Source organism: Asparagus officinalis, chromosome 2, assembly GCF_001876935.1.
Source record: "Asparagus officinalis chromosome 2, Aspof.V1, whole genome shotgun sequence".
Taxonomy (NCBI): domain Eukaryota; kingdom Viridiplantae; phylum Streptophyta; class Magnoliopsida; order Asparagales; family Asparagaceae; genus Asparagus; species Asparagus officinalis.
Window position 1 is genome coordinate 81,613,863 of NC_033795.1, and position 20,232 is coordinate 81,634,094.

The following is a 20,232-nucleotide window of genomic DNA, read 5'->3' on the forward strand; positions in this document are numbered from 1 at the left end:
GAAGACTTCGTCTTATAGTGCCTCCAAGGAAAACGCCAGATCCAAAATTCCAGCATATATGCAGAGAACAGTAAGTCTAAAAATAAATTGAAAACGACGGGGTGAACTTATTTTTAGAAAACGATGGGGTGAGCTAAAGCTTAGTGAGAACATTTCCTATTAGAGTTCCTATATATCTAACAAAATAATAATTTTTAGAAATAGTAAATTATAGGTTTTGCACCAAAGATTCTGAGATGACAAAAGATTATGTAAAAGAATAAATATTAGTATTTTCAAAAAAGAACTCAAAGTTAAAAAAAAAAATTCTTATGTGCAAACTGAATGCACTGTCATAGATTTTCAAATCAGACTGTTTGAAATCAAGGTAAATACTGAGAAAGAAAAATGACTTAAATTTTAGGGAAAAATGCTTCCAGCCCCCAAAACGAATGAAAACAAGCTTCCCACCCCCAAGACTTTTTCAACGGGTGCTTTGCCCCCAAAAGTAAATTTTTTGTTCTCTGAGCCCCCAAACACAAAGCCCAATGAATTTCACACAGGGAAAGACTATAATACCCATTCTCTCTCTCTCTAACCCTGCAATCCCTCTGCTCTCCCTCCTCCCTCCCCCACCTCTCCACCCGCCGCCGCCGCCCTCCTCCTGCCATCCTCACCTTCTCACGGGTGCTTTGCCCCCAAAAGTAAATTTTTTGTTCTCTGAGCCCCCAAACACAAAGCCCAATGAATTTCACACAGGGAAAGACTATAATACCCATTCTCTCTCTCTAACCCTGCAATCCCTCTGCTCTCCCTCCTCCCTCCCCCACCTCTCCACCCGCCGCCGCCGCCCTCCTCCTGCCATCCTCACCTTCTCTGCCATCGTCGCTCCGGCCATCCACAGCATCCTTAAGATCCACAACGCGGAGAAAACCTCGGCGCGGTTCGAGGAGTACAAAGAGATAGTCCGCTCGAGGGCCGAGCGAAACTCCGGCGACGAGCGCTGCATAGCCGACGGGAACAAGCGACTGAGGTTTTACTGCTTCATGATTCTCTGCGAGCTGGGTTTCATGGGAGCGTGGGAGCGGGCAGGAGGACCTGTTCATGGGAGCGTGGGAGCGTGGGAGGACCTGTTCATGGGAGCGTGGGAGCGTGGGAGGACCTGTTCATGGGAGCGTGGGAGCGTGGGAGGACCTGTTCATGGGAGCGTGGGAGCGTGGGAGGACCTGTTCATGGGAGCGTGGGAGCGTGCGGGAGGACTCGCCCAACCTAAGAACAATAATAAGAAGAAGAAGGACAAGATTGATAGTAATTACAACCATGCCCCCTTAACCTTGGCTGCTCCTGCTTTGGATGGTACAAGAGCTTCTGGGCTCGTTGGGATGCCTCACCCAACCGCCATGTCATCCACCTCATCCTCGATGCCTTTGAAGAGACCCTTGAATCGAAGGAGGCCAACAACAAGTAGAAGAGGGGGTTGAAGAGTAAAAAAGATTGATTTTGATGAGGTTTTGGCGAAAGAGATGAGCGCCCATGAGGAGAAAGTTGATGATGATGGCCATGATGATGGGTGCGGGCATGTTACTAATTACCAACGCTAAAACTATTACCACAAAAAAAACTTTAAAATAACCCAAATAAAAATATACCGGTTGCTTGTTAAAATTACTCCCCCATTAGAATGTCCTACATTGGTTGTTAAGGTTATATGTTGGTTGTTAATGTTACGCGTTTGTTGTTAAGGTTACGTATTGGTTGTTAATGTTATACAGGTTGCTTGTTAAGGTTACGGGTTGGTTGTTAAGACTACGCGTTGGTTGTTAAGGTTACGGGTTACTTGTTAAGGTTACGGATTGGTGTTAACATTATACGGGTTGATTGTTAAGGTTACGGGTTGCTTGTTTAACAATCAACTCGTAACCTTAACAAGCAAACCATATAACATTAACAACCAACCCGTAATCTTAACAACCAACCCGTAACCTTAACAACCAACCAGTAACATTAACAACAAATGCGTAACCTTAACAAGCAACTCGTAACCTTAACAAGCAACACGTATAACCTTAACAACCAACCCGTAACATTAACAACAAACACGTAACCTTCATATTAACGGATCTTGAGGATCTCTCTGTCGGATTGTTAGGCTCTGAAAAACACGCTAATTGAAGAAAAATGTAAACTTGGACCTAACAAACAAGGTGAAATCTCGACATCACAATAACAGCAGAACAAGGACCAGTGAAGCAAACAAAATGCACCAAAACATCAAATCCAAGCTCGACGGGGGAAAAACGTGTTGATTCCGACAGAGAGATCTTGAGTGTTCTGTATATTTAGAGTAACTTTTAGACGATATAGGAAGTCTAGATGCACTATTTTTATGCATGTTGGCCCGCCCATCCATGTTAACGTCTTTAATAGGTAACCAAAATAAATTTATATATTTTTCAAGAACACTCGCTTTTTTTAATAACTCTTAATATGTCAACATCTTTTAATTAATATGCATGGCACTATTCACAACATTTCTCAAGCTTCAAGCTACGTTCAGGAGTTTACATATTTCTTCAATTAGCGTGTTTTTCAGAGCCTAACAATCCGACAGAGAGATCCTCAAGATCCGTTAATATGAAGGTTACGTGTTTGTTGTTAATGTTACGGGTTGGTTGTTAAGGTTATACGTGTTGCTTGTTAAGGTTACGAGTTGCTTGTTAAGGTTACGCGTTTGTTGTTAATGTTACTGGTTGGTTGTTAAGGTTACGGGTTGGTTGTTAAGATTACGGGTTGGTTGTTAATGTTATATGGTTTGCTTGTTAAGGTTACGAGTTGATTGTTAAACAAGCAACCCGTAACCTTAACAATCAACCCGTATAACGTTAACACCAATCCGTAACCTTAACAAGCCTGTAACCTTAACAACCAACGCATATTCTTAACAACCAACCCGTAACCTTAACAAGCAACCTGTATAACATTAACAACCAATACGTAACCTTAACAACAAACGCGTAACATTAACAACCAACATATAACCTTAACAACCAATGTAGGACATTCTAATGGGGGAGTAATTTTAACAAGCAACCGGTATATTTTTATTTGGGTTATTTTAAAGTTTTTTGGTGGTAATAGTTTTAGCGTTGGTAATTAGTAACATGCCCGTACCCATCATCATGGCCATCATCATCAACTTTCTCCTCATGGGCGCTCATCTCTTTCGCCAAAACCTCATCAAAATCAATCTTTTTACTCTTCAACCCCCTCTTCTACTTGCTGTTGGCCTCCTTCGATTCAAGGGTCTCTTCAAAGGCATCGAGGATGAGGTGGATGACATGGCGGTTGGGTGAGGCATCCCAACGAGCCCAGAAGCTCTTGTACCATCCAAAGCAGGAGCAGCCAAGGTTAGGGGGCATGGTTGTAATTACTATCAATCTTGTCCTTCTTCTTCTTATTATTGTTCTTAGGTTGGGCGAGTCCTCCCGCACGCTCCCACGCTCCCATGAACAGGTCCTCCCACGCTCCCACGCTCCCATGAACAGGTCCTCCCACGCTCCCACGCTCCCATGAACAGGTCCTCCCACGCTCCCACGCTCCCATGAACAGGTCCTCCCACGCTCCCACGCTCCCATGAACAGGTCCTCCCACGCTCCCACGCTCCCATGAACAGGTCCTCCCACGCTCCCACGCTCCCATGAACAGGTCCTCCCACGCTCCCACGCTCCCATGAACAGGTCCTCCTGCCCGCTCCCACGCTCCCATGAAACCCAGCTCGCAGAGAATCATGAAGCAGTAAAACCTCAGTCGCTTGTTCCCGTCGGCTATGCAGCGCTCGTCGCCGGAGTTTCGCTCGGCCCTCGAGCGGACTATCTCTTTGTACTCCTCGAACCGCGCCGAGGTTTTCTCCGCGTTGTGGATCTTAAGGATGCTGTGGATGGCCGGAGCGACGATGGCAGAGAAGGTGAGGATGGCAGGAGGAGGGCGGCGGCGGCGGGTGGAGAGGTGGGGGAGGGAGGAGGGAGAGCAGAGGGATTGCAGGGTTAGAGAGAGAGAGAATGGGTATTATAGTCTTTCCCTGTGTGAAATTCATTGGGCTTTGTGTTTGGGGGCTCAGAGAACAAAAAATTTACTTTTGGGGGCAAAACACCCGTTGAAAAAGTCTTGGGGGTGGGAAGCTTGTTTTCATTCGTTTTGGGGGCTGGAAGCATTTTTCCCTAAATTTTATGCAAAACCAAAAGATTACTGTTTTCTCAGATTCACAGTCAAATATCAGAATCTCAAATCTCTGACTTGTTCACATAGTTGCAACAATCACCTCATAGATCACTTTAAGCTTATGAATATTATAGCCGAGTAGCATGAGAATGCATAAAACGCATCATATAACACATAATTTCTGGGAATAAAATACACCTAACACTGCCATAGACCGCTGGCCTATTACAAATGCCTAAAAGGGCCAAAAAAATGTGCATTTACCATATGACAAGCACAAACACATCACTCCATAGCAGACTTTTTGAGGGTTTTGAAAACATTGATAATCACTTGTCAAATAGCTTAATTTCAAAAACACATCACTTGTCAGATTGCATAATTTCAAAAAACATATCAACTTGTACCGAAAATAATATTGGTATAAATTTGTTCACTTGTCAAAATCACGAACCCTTTCCAAATCAAGTGAACGAGTGTAAACTCATCATATCAAAATAAAATAGTTTACGAAATTCACTTTTTTTATTCTTGATTCAAATACCAAATCACGAAAAATCTGTATTGAAACACATTTAAAATATACTTCTTTCTTCAATAGTTTTCAAATAAACAAAATTCACATTTATTTGATATTGGATGAGATTCAGAACCACATATCACATTCTATATGAAATCAAATTTTATTTTTATATTTTATATGGATAAAAAAATTTATCTTTCATATCTAATACAGATTCAAGATCACATTATGGAGATAAATCACCACAGTATTGGTCAAATCACATTTCATTTTATATATTTGAAAATAATAGAGTAGCTATGTCTTGAGCACAAGATCAATCAAATATAATAATTATGTGATTTATTTATAAAAATACTAGTGCGAAATGAACTCACTTCAAGCTGATTTGAGTTTCCCAAATTTTATCCCCTTCAATATCCACAAGGTTCTATAATATAAAATTATTGGGTTAAAACCAACTTAAGGTATACTCATACTATAGATTGACCGCTCTATAATCTAGGTCCAAATTAGCATTAGATTACTCAGTTTGGACCTTTTGCAAATTGTTGAAATTTCATAGGTCTGAACTAAATTATCTCCTTTAGTTTGTAGTCCTATTTGCTCTAATTTAGACTTGTTCACGATTTTAATGAACGTATGGGATCAAGGGTAAATTATCCTTCTAATTAGTATGACCTATTCACTGAACTTGGACCGATTAGCAAAAAAAATTGGCAGTTCTGTGGCCTAAAACTAATTTTCCACTATCAAATCCTTCACTTCTTTACTCATATTTGGCTCTTTAGAATTATTTAGTCAATTGAGGACCTAAGGTAAACTTTCCCCATTTTTATCACCTCTCTTTTCTTTCTGTGTATGATGGCTCTTCCTCTTCTTTCTTTCTTCTTTTGTTTTATTTTTATTGCCAATATCAATATCGAACTTGTTTCTCATCATCCATACTAGAGATCGAACTGGGTTAAGGAGGAGAAGGCTTATACCTTAGAGCTTTTGGGTTATAGTGTAAATTTGAGCTCATCCTCCCTATTCTCTCTCTTTCCTTCTTTTCTTTCAAATTTTACCTCTAGCAGAGAATTAGGAGGAGAACCCATTATGTTGGAGTTTCTCTTTTTTACCCCCTTTTCCTTTGATTTTCTTTGGATTTTTTTTGGGTGTATTTTCCTTGTTATTATTCTCTTGATGAGGAGGTGCCGACATCCTCCTCCAATAACACAAAGTCATCAAAACCCCTTCGTGGCTGAAGACAAACTAAATGACTAGACCTTTTGCCCCTAACCCCTATTACTTTTATTACTTTTGTAATATGCATAAATCTATCTTTAGGACAAAATATGATTAATGATTTTATCATTTTATATAGGATCACTACAGGAACTCTCAGATGTACTAATGAAGAAGTTTCAAGCCTTTAACATCAAGAAAAGATTTTGCAACAGAATCTTTACTGCCAATCTAGGTTACCCGGACACTTGATCTAGGAAAGATTTTGCAACATAATCTTTACTGCCAATCTAGGTTACCCGGACACTTCATCTAGGCTCTCATATCCGTGTCGGACACTTATGGTATCTGTGTCCATGTCCAACACTCCATGAACACTTCTTGAATATATACATATGTTTGTTCAGACTGTACTCAATTAAATAACATATGTTTTTAAAAACTCATGATGCACTTCTTGGATGTATACTGTACACTTCACCTTCATTTATGCAACTTGTTGGACTCAGGACAGGGTCGTTTTAGCACATACCTAGTTCATAAGTAATTTTAAAGGGTCGTTTGGGTACATAGTTAAAAAAATGAGTGTCTTTTCAATTTATAATCTGCTCAATAAAAGAAGCATAAAAATGGTATAGAGACTTTAATTCTCATAACATGGGAATGAAGAATAATATTGATCTCATATAGATTATTAACTTCAGTATGTATGTACATATAGCTGTCCCTGTATCCTACATTTTACAAATTTACCGTCTCCTGTATCAGCACTTGTGTCTGTGTCCACACCTGCACCTGCACCTGTGCAACATGGCTGCCTATGATTCATCCATAGAAGAAGACGCCACCTTAGAAAAGCGTACTTTATTTTTCTTTGATGTGCATTTCTGTTGAGAAACATAGTACCTACCCCTCCCAGGTTTAACACCCAAGTTTTACTTCCAAGTTTGTATGCACTTACTTGTTTTGGCTTGCTTATCTGCAACATCATGCAAAAAAAACTTTTTATAGCCTGGTACAGGTGAGATTTGGGACTGCGATGACTGGAGTTTATTATTTTACTCCACAATTCTAGTAGAACTAGTTTTCATAAATTTGTTTGTATGGCGTACTTTCAATAAATTAATTGTCTAGATTTTTAGCTTCTGAACTGTTATAATTTGGTTAGTGGATCTGTACATTTTCATTTGACTATAGGCTTGTATACCCTGGGGTTACAACCAAGTACATTTATAGCTAGTGCAATGGTAAGAAGTTTGGTATGGTCTGCACATGTACAAAAAAGGCCAATGAATGTGTAAGTTAATTCAAATGTAGGATGTTTTTCCAGTTTCTTTTTGTTTATTAAACTATCCCCAAAGCATTCACAACACACATTATATTTTTTGATTTGCCAGTTTGCTCTTTGTTGCGAGTTGTAGATTTACTTGTATTTTAAAAAGAATGCTCTACATGCTCTCAAGTTTTAGATATTTACATATCTTCTACCTTTTTTTGGTTTATAGTTCTTCAAATACACTGCAATTAGGCTTTTTATCCATGTAAAAAAGTGACCAAAGATGATACTTGTAAGAAGTGTTCTACTTCATCTTACATTTCATGCTTGCAGGGATATTACCTTGCAACCTCACGGGAGCTAACTCGTCTGGAGTCAATCACAAAAGCACCAGTTATCCATCATTTCTCAGAGACGATTCTTGGTGTAACAACCATCAGGTGCTTCAGAAAGGAGGATAGGTTTTCCCAAGAAAATTTAGACAGGGTTAATTCAAGCTTAACAATGGACTTTCACAATAAGGCCTCTAGCGAGTGGCTTGGTTTCAGGTTGGAACTGATTGGAAGTTTCATCCTCTGTATATCTGCTCTCCTAATGGTGATGCTGCCTAGCAGTTTTGTCAAACCAGGTACATATTAAAATCAGTTTCATAATGCTTGATTATTGTTGATCATAAGTTGCGTAGAAGATACTCACTTTAGATGATTTTAGTTGGTTTAAGTTCTAAGCTCTATTGTCCCCCAAAAGATGTTCTCTTAAGCAGGATTGCTAAATTTTCATCATCATCATCTGTGGCTATTGTTTTATAACTCTATTTAAAGATGAACAACTAATTGCGTATTACTTCACTAAGAAGAATTGGCTTGTTTCCGAGATTTAGGAATCTTTCGTATCTGAGACTAAGATAGTTCATCCTAATAAATAGTTAGTTTACTATTGGCCTGTCCCAGTACATTATCCAGAGAGAGCAAGAACATATCTTTTTTGGTAAATTAAGGGAAGACCCTCACTAACAATACCATAAGTGTGGACAACACTCTGATGTTGACTCTGATTTATGACAAGGTGATGGATGGGTACCTTTAAATCGCTAAGTTTTGGCATTTAGACTTTCAAATAGTGTAGATATATTCCTATAGACTGGCTTTTTCGTAAGAAGGGTTTGCATCCAATTCTTCCAATTGAACCATGTTTAGCTTTCTCTTATATAGATACAGAGATATGATAGCCATGTAGGAAACTTCCTATCCAGTCCTCACAAAAGTGTACACTTGTACAGTTCCAATGGATAGTTTACATCATTCATCACGATCTACATGAGTTAAAAGATACGTGATGACAAATCATGTGTTCAATGAACAACATTAATCATTTGTTTCAACACAGTTCATCCATGGATCAAGTAGGTTTAATTTTTCAATTGTTGATGATACATGAGAGGAAGTTCTTTTAAACTACTTGATTTTTAACGATAAACGCTTTGGGTAGTGAAAATGACTTTGTGGATCATTATTCATATGGTCTATCACGTACTTCCTCGTGGTCAATATAGGTACATTATTCATATGGATCACAAACTATCTATTTGCAAGTTAAACAGTGATGGATGTGATGTTGAATTGCTAACTTGATGCGGTTATATAAATATTTATATTGTCTTCCTTCAGGACTGATTGATTTGTTTCTTGTGACGTAGAGTATGTTGGTCTATCTCTTTCCTACGGTCTTTCCCTTAATGGTGCACTCTTCTGGACGGTATGGATTAGTTGCTTTATGGAGAACAGAATGGTTTCTGTTGAGAGGATGAAACAGTTTACTGATATTCCTTCTGAGGCTGCTTGGGAGATCGAAGACTGTCTTCCTTCACCAAGTTGGCCCACCCAAGGAGACATTGATGTCTCTGGCTTGCAGGTATATTTGGACTAAATATTATTTATTCCGATAATGACAATTATAAGCAACTTTTAGTTATCTTTGGAAAGTGAAGTATTTGGCAGTAGTGCAGTACACCATTCTCCATGCCTCCACGGAATATCCCATATGAGTTGCTCTTTTCTTACTTCATGTTTTCTTTGAAATTTTGGAGTAGATTGTCTTTCTTTTCACTGGATAGCTATGCCTCAGTCAATTGTCTCAATCTTTCTTTAACCTGTTCCTTAAGGTATATATTTAAAGTATTTGCTGCTCAATCAGGTAAGATACCGGGAAAACACTCCTTTAGTCCTGAATGGCATTACACTTAGCATTAGAGGTGGAGAAAAGATTGGTGTTGTCGGGAGAACTGGTAGTGGTAAATCAACATTTATTCAAGCATTATTCCGGATAGTGGAGCCATATCGAGGTAGGATAATCATCGATGGAGTAGATATCTGTACATTGGGCCTTCATGATCTGAGGTCGCGCTTTGGTATTATTCCTCAAGAACCTGTTCTTTTTGAGGGAACAGTGAGAAGTAACATTGATCCAACAAGACAATATTCAGATGATGAGATATGGCAGGTATGTCTGATGTTTTCTCTGTTTTTTTCTTTTAAAATAACCATTTTACTAAGCATATTTTGATTATGCGGGATAGTTTTTTGCTGAAATATCATTCCGAAATTAGCTATTTTCGGTCATGATTTCCATAAACTTCAGTAGTTTGTTGCTCTTGTATTATAACCGAGTTCATATATAATCCTGCTATGGAGGAGGATCGATCTTTTAGAAGGAACAAAAGATTGAATGTCCGCCAAGATAATGAGTTTTTTTTTCCTCATGAATTGTGTAAATATTAATGGCAAGAATCAAGGTTGGTTCTTCATTTTGCTCCACATTCAAAAAATTCGAGTTAAAGTAACGTTTGAAGAGTAATATCTTCCCACTAATGAGAATCCCAACCTCACCCCATCTCCGCGGATTCAAAAAATGAGAGGAAAACAAAAAAGAAATATGTTATCAATCTTTCTCTTTGTTACTATATACATGTGCTAGTGCACCTGTGATAATGTACCATAAGTATATAAGCTATAAATAGGAGTAGCTTGGTGCATTGCAGAGGCCTCCCTCATGCAAGGGAGGACCCACTTTCGTTCAGGAAATGGCCAAGAAGGAGCATCATAATTTTGCTTGGCTTATAGTAGAAAGCTCCATTCATTTAATAAAGCCTCAAGCATCAAATTGGCATCATCAAGGTCCCAAGTTCCAATTCTATCAGTGCCCTAAGTGACATTGTCAAGGTTCCAAGTTCCACTTTAATAAGCTAACTTTGTGACCTATGAACATCGGATTAGGCTGTTGAATTCATAGCGTTATCTATCCAGTTTAATTGGCTGTCAATTGAACTTTAATTCTCTAGATATGTTAGTCAATTGTTTTTCTTTCATTTGCTTAACGGTTTGCTTAACGGTTTGTCAAGTGTTGTGTATAATGAGTTTTCCCATGCGACTTGCCTACTTGCAGAGCCTTGAACGCTGTCAGCTCAAAGACGTGGTAACTGCAAAACCTGAGAAGCTAGACGCAATGGGTATCAAAATTTTTCTCTATTTCTTTTGGATCGACTATGATGGAACTAGTTTAACAAAACAGTCTTATTTCACTTGTGAATTTGTTTGTTCAGCTTGGAATTTTAAAAAGAAGCTTGGTTTCTTATGAAAATCATAGTTAAAAGTTTCTTGCTTTCACTGCACCAACTTGATAGCTAGTAAAATTATTCAAGTGTGCACAATCTGGACCCTATCAGTTTTACCTTTGCGATACATTACCCTCAAAACTGAAAATAAATTGGTGTCTAGGTAGGACGAGTAGTGTTTTTCTTTTCATTTCAACTTTCTTGGGTCCTTATGAATTCTTGTATTGCCAATTTCCAGTGGTTGACTACGGAGAGAATTGGAGCGTAGGGCAGAGACAGCTTCTATGTCTAGGCCGTGTAATGCTGAAACACAGCAAAATTTTGTTTATGGATGAGGCGACTGCCTCGGTGGATTCACAGACAGATGGCGTGATTCAAAAAATTATCCGTGAGGACTTTGCTTCATGTACCATTATCAGCATTGCTCACAGAATACCGACAGTCATGGATTGTGACAGAGTTCTGGTTATTGATGCTGGTCAGTCTCTTAGTAGTTTATTCTTGCAAAAATTACATTGATTACAACTCGCAAATGATTTTGATTATTGACTTTAACTTCAAAGTGTATTGAAAAGTTATCACTTTTGCCAAATTAATGAAAATATATTAGGCTGTTGTTTAATTTTATTTAATAATTACCGATACATCTTCAGGAAATTGATTTTTTGATGATGGTTTCATGACCCAAAAACTTGTTACATAGAGAATCCAGTAACTAGAATAGTTGGATATCGCAGATTCATGGCATATGAAGAAATTGATTATATAATCAATATAGAGTTGTTGATTTCTGCAGTCGCGCAAATAACCTAGCATGCAGCTAATGAGCTACCAAGAGATGGACATAGTGTTGGGCACACACCCATGAGTCTCATTAGACAAGTGAATCTCACCATCCTTTCTCTCTTCTTATTTAACAAAACCAGAGCTGTCACTTTACAGACTTAAGAGTCCAACTAAGGAAACCATTTTCTTCAATGCCGTTATGAATTATACATTTATCTTTTTATTAATAGTAATTTGTATGAAGAAGCTTGAGGACTACATATCACGAAATCTATTTTGTTGAGCAGGTAGGGCGAAAGAATTCGACAGCCCCTCCAACTTGATCGAGAGGCCATCTCTCTTCGGTGCATTAGTTCAGGAGTATGCTAATCGCTCATCCGACCTATAAAGTGTCGTCCACTGAGTTGATAGGTCAGCAACGGTTAATGCACAAATTGAGCGGGCTTGGTCGTATCGATGAAGATATCAGAGGTTGAAGATCATTATTCACTTCTGCCTGTCAATGAAACCGAGTCGTCAATGATTTTGTCTGAGAGTAGAGAAGGTAGGGAAGCTTTTTACCGGAGAAATTGGAAGGGAAAAAAAAAACTAGAGAGGGAGATAATTAAATTTTTCTGAGTTGAGTGTTGTATTTGTCTATCTGTTCTCTTCTAAATTTTTTTTTTATTTATTTGATGTTTTCCGATATATAAAATATATCTGCGGCGTTGATGTCGTTACCTAATTTGAATTGCAAATATGAGAGGATAAATAAGTCAAGTGGTGCTACAACTTTATTGTCTTTATGCCATTATCACAAAATGCTGTAGCTATGTTTCGTATATTTACCTTTGAAATGTATTTTTTTTTTAAGAACTGGAAATAGATCAAAATATAGATCTCAGACTTTGGTCCTTCTATGTTGATATCTGCCTTAGTTATGTTGATATGGTACTAATAAAGTTGTGGATTACATGTGTTACAAGAGCTTTGCTACAGGGACCCAAAATATGGGACCAATAGAGGGGACAAGTGAGGTGTCCCCCTCCTATTGGTCCTATATTTTGGGTGCTTAAAGAATTTTTCGTGTTACAAACAAATGTAACTACGAAGGAGAATGGATATGTGGATTGTATATCTAATAATTGCGAGTTGGTCTGAATTTTATCTACTACTATCACATCACATTAAGTGATACATGGAACTTGTTGTGAGTTTAATATGCACGCTAAAATATTAATATATGCGAATGCTTTTACTACGCGATTCAAAACTACGACCTTCTACTCTGCATTTTATTTGATACGAACTTAGATATTTCCAAAGCTAATATGTAATTTAGCTTAACTAAGCCGCTAAATAGGATTCTTGTGATTGATCCTATTTTTTTTAATTTTTAATTTTACTTTATTATTATTATTATTATTGGAATAAAGACGTCCTCATCATTGTTGTTTTTTATATGTAATTTACTCATTTTGGCAAAGGGTTAAAAAAGATGGGTTAAAAAGAAGGATTAATGTACTTAGCCCATTCAATTATCTGAAGGACTAAATTATTAACCCGTTAAATAAGTTTTAATTTAGTCATTGTGATCAGTTTTGGTGTTTGGGAATAACAATGATTTTGATTATTATTATTTTTACTTAGAAGGGTTAACTCTGAATCCTTCTAAATTGGAGTATTAGTAAACCCTCATTTTGAGGGGTTAACTCATTTTGAGGGGTTAGCTTAACCCTTCTATATTTTTTATGTTTGGCAAATTATGAAGGGTTAACTCACTTTAACCATTGTATAGATTTTATGTGTTTGACGGGTTAAGAAGGGGTTAAGTCTCCTTAACCCCTCACTTAACCCTTTGTCAAACCTTACCAAAGGTTGTAACTTAAAATCAAAATATACTATTAGTCAAAACGGAAAATAAAAAGGAGTAGATTTCATCAAATTTCTTTTGATGACAAGAAATCTTGACTAGGTAGTCAATAATAAAATAAAAAAAACCCAGAGCCACCACGTCATCAATCTTTAGACCTCCTAGACTAACCCAACACCCAACCGTTGGGCCACTTAGGGGCTGTTTGTTTCGCTCAAATTTGAGCTGAAAGTGTCGTAAAGGGGCTGTTTTGAAAACTGACGACGAAAAAACTGTCAGTTTTCTTCATTTACGGTTGTTTGGTTCGTTTTGAGCGGCGAATGAAAATGGGGCTGAAAGTGGCGATTTGCTGAAAGATCATTTCCGTTCCAAAAACCCCGATTTTGGTGGAAAGTGATCAAATCTCGTTTCCCCCCCTCCCCTCCCCTTTCACCCTAGGTTTCTGATCACCGCGCCGTTCCTTCCCTCCATCTTCTCCTGCCACCTGCTCTTCGCACCGCTGTTTGCTCCTTCAGCTCTCGATCGCTGTTCTTGAGGTTTTGGCCTGACGATTTGGCCTGACGATTCAGCTCTCGATCGCCTGGTTGATTTGGGGATTTGGCCTGACGCTCGCTGTTCTTGAGAAAATTGGGCGCTACTCAGGTAAAAAACCCTAAACCCAAGTATATTTTTGAGCTAGGGTTTTAGTTCAGGATCTTTGCTCGGGTTCGGAGATCATATCAGGTTTAAGATCAATAAGATCATTACCATATCTCTGTCATGTAAAGAAAAGGGGAAAAGAAGAACAGGGACTCACACTTACTTATTGATTTCGTTAAGAAAAGGAAAAAATGATACCTGACATACTTTGAAGGGTGTGGGAAATTAAGTTTTGCAAAGGAACAAACCGACTTTGTAGAATTTGTTCACTTGTGGTATGTTAAAAGTTTGAATACTAAACTGATACTGTGGTCTTTTGTCTACTTTTCCCATGTTGATTTGTGAATTATGTGATGGATAGATAGACCTGATCATTTGTTTGATTTCTTTGTTTGGTATCTTGTTATTTGGTATCTTGATATTCAAATCATGTTATGCACATCTTGAACTTGTCAAATATGAAATGGTATATCATATTATGATATATATGGTTAAATGGATATATCATGGGAAATTGAGTAGTGTAGTCTGGTTAGGATACTTATGATTACGTGTGACAAAATCATGAAAGCTCGTCTCTTTTAATGCCTCAATCAACACATGTTTTTATTTTGCAAGTAGGACCTTAGCAATATAATTAGACAACCATCTTCATTTACTGTTACTATCTGCTTTAATATGACGTTTGTATTTTAGATGGATGGTGATCTCGATGAAGAAACCGTAGTTAATATGTGTTCGGTGCTGTACTATCTGTCTTGGTTATGGTTATGGTATTCATGAGGAGAATGCAAAGTAGACGTAGATCTATACGTGCAGGTCCTAGTGAAGAGAAAATAATACAATATCAAAATAGAAAACAACACCTGGATCGCATATATAATGGATTTAGTGATAGTTGTGTCAACTATGTTAGAATGCGAAGTGGTGCTTTTATGAAGCTTGCAGAGATATTGAGGAGCAACGATTTATTACGAGACTCAAGACATGTTACAGTGGAGGAGCAACTTGCTATGACTTTGAATATTTTGGGGCATAAAACTAAAAATCGAAGTATTAGGTCATATTTCATTAGATCTGGCGAGACTCTTGATTAGAATGTTGGCCTTTGCTCGGATTACGATGCTTTTGGGATATTTTTGTGAAACTAGCTAATTGTAACAATGCTAGTATAATTATTTTTGTATGTAAATGAGTGTAATTATTTTTGGATGTTCATGTTGCTAGATGAGTGCTCATCATTTTGCAAACACAACTATGGTACATGTATTAAACTTACATTAGTACAAAACTAATGCTACTACCTCTATTTTCATGCATTTCAGTCGTGGCTTTACAAGTTAAATTATAAACTTGGTATGCTAATGCAAACTTGTTTGACAGGTTTACAAGTGGGGTTCTATAATGATTTCCCCTCGCTGAGTTAGCGGATAAGAGGTATGCATTTTATGTGTTATGATGATGGGCTTCATTGTTGACGATATGCAGCTAAAGTTTATACTAGTAATCAATTGGCGAGGCAGTATATGCAGCCAACATTGCTATTATAAACTTCATGGCGAGGCATATAATGAAGAAAAGAGCCTTTTCTGAGCACATTTTCTATACTTTCTTATGAGCTTTGGTTTGCTTTCCATCTTGGCTTGTTTGGCCCTTTTGAGCTCAGTTTTTGTGCAGCTTCCGTGGTTGTGTTGGCCTGTGGTTGTTTGACAGGTTTACAAGTGGGGTTCCATGTTGGTTGTTTGGTTTGTTGCTAATGAAGATGATATTAATATTGGCGAGTCTGAATTTGTGTTCCACTTGGCCTTGGTTTGCTGTTTCCATGTTTCAGATTCATGTCCAGTTGAACTAGCTTTGTTGTTTCCATGTTGGTTGTGTTGGTTTGCTGTTTCCATGCTGGCCTTGGTTGGCTTTTGGTGAGTCTGAATTTGTTCTCTCGGCCTTGGTTTCATCTCTTGGTTGTGTTGGTTTGTTGTTTCCTTGTTGGTTGTGTTGGTTTGCTGTTTCCATGCTGGCCTTGGTTGGCTTTTGGTGAGTCTGAATTTGTTCTCTCGGCCTTGGTTTCATCTCTTGGTTGTGTTGGTTTGTTGTTTCCATGTTGATGATTCATGTTGCAGGTCTGAATTTGTTGTGTTGGTTTGTTGATTCATGTTGATGATTCATGTCCAGGTGTGTTGGTTTGTTGTTTCCATGTTGGTTGTGTTGGTTTGCTGTTTCCATGTTGGCCTTGGTTGGCTTTTGGTGAGTCTGACAGTGTTCTCTCGGCCTTGGTTTCATGTCTTGCTTGTGTTGGTTTGCTGTTTCCATGTTGGTTGTTTGGTTTGTTGTTTCCATGTTGATGATCCAAGTTAGAAGCTGGCCTTTGGTTTCAGTTGCTTGGTCTATGGAGCTAAATTGTTGTGTTGGCTTTTGCTGAGTCTGAATTTGTGTTCCACTTGGCCTTGGTTTCAGCTCTTTGTTGTGTTGGTTCGAAGGATCCATATTTGTGATTAATGTGATGGTTTCAACTTGCTCTCAGCCTTGGTTTCAGCTCTTGGTTGGCCTTTGGTTGTGTTGCATATTTTGTGTTATGATGATGGGCTATTTTTAAGATATGCAGCCAAAGTTTATAGCAACAGTATATTGGCGGGGCAATATATTGGCGGGGTAATATATTGCAGCCAACATTGCTTTATAAACTTTATGGCAAGGCAGATAATGAAATAACAACACCTGGATCGCATATATAATGGATTTAGTGATAGTTGTGTCAACTATGTTAGAATGCGAAGTGGTGCTTTTATGAAGCTTGCAGAGATATTGAGGATCAATGATTTATTACGAGACTCAAGACATGTTACAATGGAGGAGCAACTTGCTATGACTTTGAATATTTTGGGGCATAAAACTAAAAATCGAAGTATTAGGTCACATTTCATTAGATCTGGCGAGACTGTGAGTAGGTATTTCAACATAAAGGAAAGGAGCCTAGGTTTAGTGAGGACACGGTGCTTATGCGTGAGATAGTAAATGAGGTAAAACAATTCACCTCATCTATGCGCATGGTGAGTATGCATTGGACCGAGAAGTTGGCACAAGCTATATTTGCACATGATGAATTTGACATAGAACTTCTTGATAAGTTTTATCAACAATTGCATGAGAATGAATCACAAGCTAGGTTGTTTATGGGGAGGCCAACTATTATGCAAAAGAAGGCGTTGACTGAGTTCATGAAGAGTCAACCTCTTGATTAGAATGTTGGCCTTTGCTCGGATTACGATGCTTTTGGGATATTTTTGTGAAACTAGCTAATTGTAACAATGCTAGTATAACTATTTTTGTATGTAAATGAGCGTAATTATTTTTGTTTGGTCATGTGGTTGGATGATTGCTCATCATTTTGCAAACACAACTATGGTACATGTATTAAACTTACATTAGTACAAAACTAATGCTACTACCTCTATTTTCATGCATTTCAGTCGTGGCTTTACAAGTTAAATTATAAACTTGGTATGCTAATGCAAACTTGTTTGACAGGTTTACAAGTGGGGTTCTATAATGATTTCCCCTCGCTGAGTTAGCGGATAAGAGGTATGCATTTTATGTGTTATGATGATGGGCTTCATTGTTGACGATATGCAGCTAAAGTTTATACTAGTAATCAATTGGCGAGGCAGTATATGCAGCCAACATTGCTATTATAAACTTCATGGCGAGGCATATAATGAAGAAAAGAGCCTTTTCTGAGCACATTTTCTATACTTTCTTATGAGCTTTGGTTTGCTTTCCATCTTGGCTTGTTTGGCCCTTTTGAGCTCAGTTTTTGTGCAGCTTCCGTGGTTGTGTTGGCCTGTGGTTGTTTGACAGGTTTACAAGTGGGGTTCCATGTTGGTTGTTTGGTTTGTTGCTAATGAAGATGATATTAATATTGGCGAGTCTGAATTTGTGTTCCACTTGGCCTTGGTTTGCTGTTTCCATGTTTCAGATTCATGTCCAGTTGAACTAGCTTTGTTGTTTATCTCTTGGTTGTGTTGGTTTGCTGTTTCCATGTTGGCCTTGGTTGGCTTTTGGTGAGTCTGAATTTGTTCTCTCGGCCTTGGTTTCATCTCTTGGTTGTGTTGGTTTGTTGTTTCCATGTTGATGATTCATGTTGCAGGTCTGAATTTGTTGTGTTGGTTTGTTGATTCATGTTGATGATTCATGTCCAGGTGTGTTGGTTTGTTGTTTCCATGTTGGTTGTGTTGGTTTGCTGTTTCCATGTTGGCCTTGGTTGGCTTTTGGTGAGTCTGAATTTGTTCTCTCGGCCTTGGTTTCATCTCTTGGTTGTGTTGGTTTGCTGTTTCCATGTTGGCCTTGGTTGGCTTTTGGTGAGTCTGAATTTGTTCTCTCGGCCTTGGTTTCATCTCTTGGTTGTGTTGGTTTGCTGTTTCCATGTTGGCCTTGGTTGGCTTTTGGTGAGTCTGACAGTGTTCTCTCGGCCTTGGTTTCATGTCTTGCTTGTGTTGGTTTGCTGTTTCCATGTTGGTTGTTTGGTTTGTTGTTTCCATGTTGATGATCCAAGTTAGAAGCTGGCCTTTGGTTTCAGTTGCTTGGTCTATGGAGCTAAATTGTTGTGTTGGCTTTTGCTGAGTCTGAATTTGTGTTCCACTTGGCCTTGGTTTCAGCTCTTTGTTGTGTTGGTTCGAAGGATCCATATTTGTGATTAATGTGATGGTTTCAACTTGCTCTCAGCCTTGGTTTCAGCTCTTGGTTGGCCTTTGGTTGTGTTGCATATTTTGTGTTATGATGATGGGCTATTTTTAAGATATGCAGCCAAAGTTTATAGCAACAGTATATTGGCGGGGGGAGAGCCTTGGTTTCAGCTCTTGGTTGGCCTTTGGTTGGTATGCATATTTTGTGTTATGATGATGTGCTATTTTTAAGATATGCAGTCAAAAGTTTATAGCAACAATATATTGGCGATGTAATATATTGCAGCCAACATTGCTTTATAAACTTTATGGCAAGGCAGATAATGAAATAATGGTCTTTTCTGAGCACAACTATTATGTTGGGTGGTAATCTTACCATGGTGACCACAAGCAAGTTTTCTTAATTTTTTAGTTTGAACCAAACACCAGAAAATGATGTAAAGTACTTTCACTACATATTTTCTTCTTTTTTCAAGTTGAACCAAACAATAGAAAATGATGTAAAGTACTTTCACTACATATTTTTGGGCGAAACAAACGCAAGAAACATTTTTCAGGAAAGTGAAGGAAACACAAGAAAGTAAAGGAAAATCATCTATGGAAAGTGAAGGAAAGTAACCAAACAGCCCCTTATAGGGCTGGTTTCATCAAATTTGTATCTTACTAGTATTTGGTAGAATGATGAAAGGACAACCAAAATAAGGTATAGTTTCAGAATAATGTGAAAAAGTTGTCTTCATATAACAAATGACTCTTTTTTTATTCCATTTAAGCTACATCTATTTTAATATCTGCTTTTATGCCCAAACAATATAAAATAGTGGGCCAATAAAAAATAAAAAGTAGTAATATAAAATTAAAAAGATAAATAATACTAGCTGGTTACTTATCGGCCCGCCGCCTAAAGCCCTTGTGGGCCTTGTTTGATGCAGATCCGGACCCGATAACCCATTTCAACCTCCGCACGCGTTCTCTATTAAAAGCTTTCCCCTCCAGAGGTTTTAAAAAAAAAATTTAGGGTTTCAAAACCCCCTCCAAAAAAAATCCCAAATCTCCCGCTCAAAAAGAAATTCCCTGGAATCTCAAACCAAAACCCTAGAAATCCTCCGTCCTGACCTCTCCGTTCATCAATGGGCGCTTCAACGGACAACCGAAAGCGCTTCTCCGATTTCTCCCCGTTAACTCCGCCGTCGAAGAAGCCCAAGCCCTCAGCTCCGCCGTCGATTCGCCAGATCACGGCCGCTGGCCACCGCCAATCCACTCCGGCGACCTGTTCACGGTCCGCAGCGGATCCTCAAAGCTTTCGTCTGATTCTCAAACTTCAACAGGAAACGGTCCGAAGTCCGAGTCGATTCTCTATGGAAAACGATTCGGATCCGAGTTTGAGGTGAGGATGGATCGCGATAAGGGTCTGGGGCTGGATGAGTATAGGAGAATGGTGTGAGG

General features: G+C 38.4%; 1 protein-coding gene across 1 annotated transcript in view; it reads left to right on the top strand.

Annotated features, from left to right (window-relative positions):
* The window catches only part of LOC109831818 (ABC transporter C family member 14-like), a 19,271-nt gene extending 6,769 nt beyond the window's left edge, over positions 1 to 12,502 (top strand). Inside the window, exons 6-11 of the mRNA XM_020399264.1 lie at positions 7,557 to 7,851; positions 8,920 to 9,134; positions 9,417 to 9,722; positions 10,665 to 10,728; positions 11,072 to 11,311; positions 11,907 to 12,502. Of these exons, the coding sequence (XP_020254853.1) occupies positions 7,557 to 7,851; positions 8,920 to 9,134; positions 9,417 to 9,722; positions 10,665 to 10,728; positions 11,072 to 11,311; positions 11,907 to 12,007 (1,221 nt within the window). The 3' untranslated portion in view covers positions 12,008 to 12,502. The remainder of the gene's footprint in view (positions 1 to 7,556; positions 7,852 to 8,919; positions 9,135 to 9,416; positions 9,723 to 10,664; positions 10,729 to 11,071; positions 11,312 to 11,906) is intronic.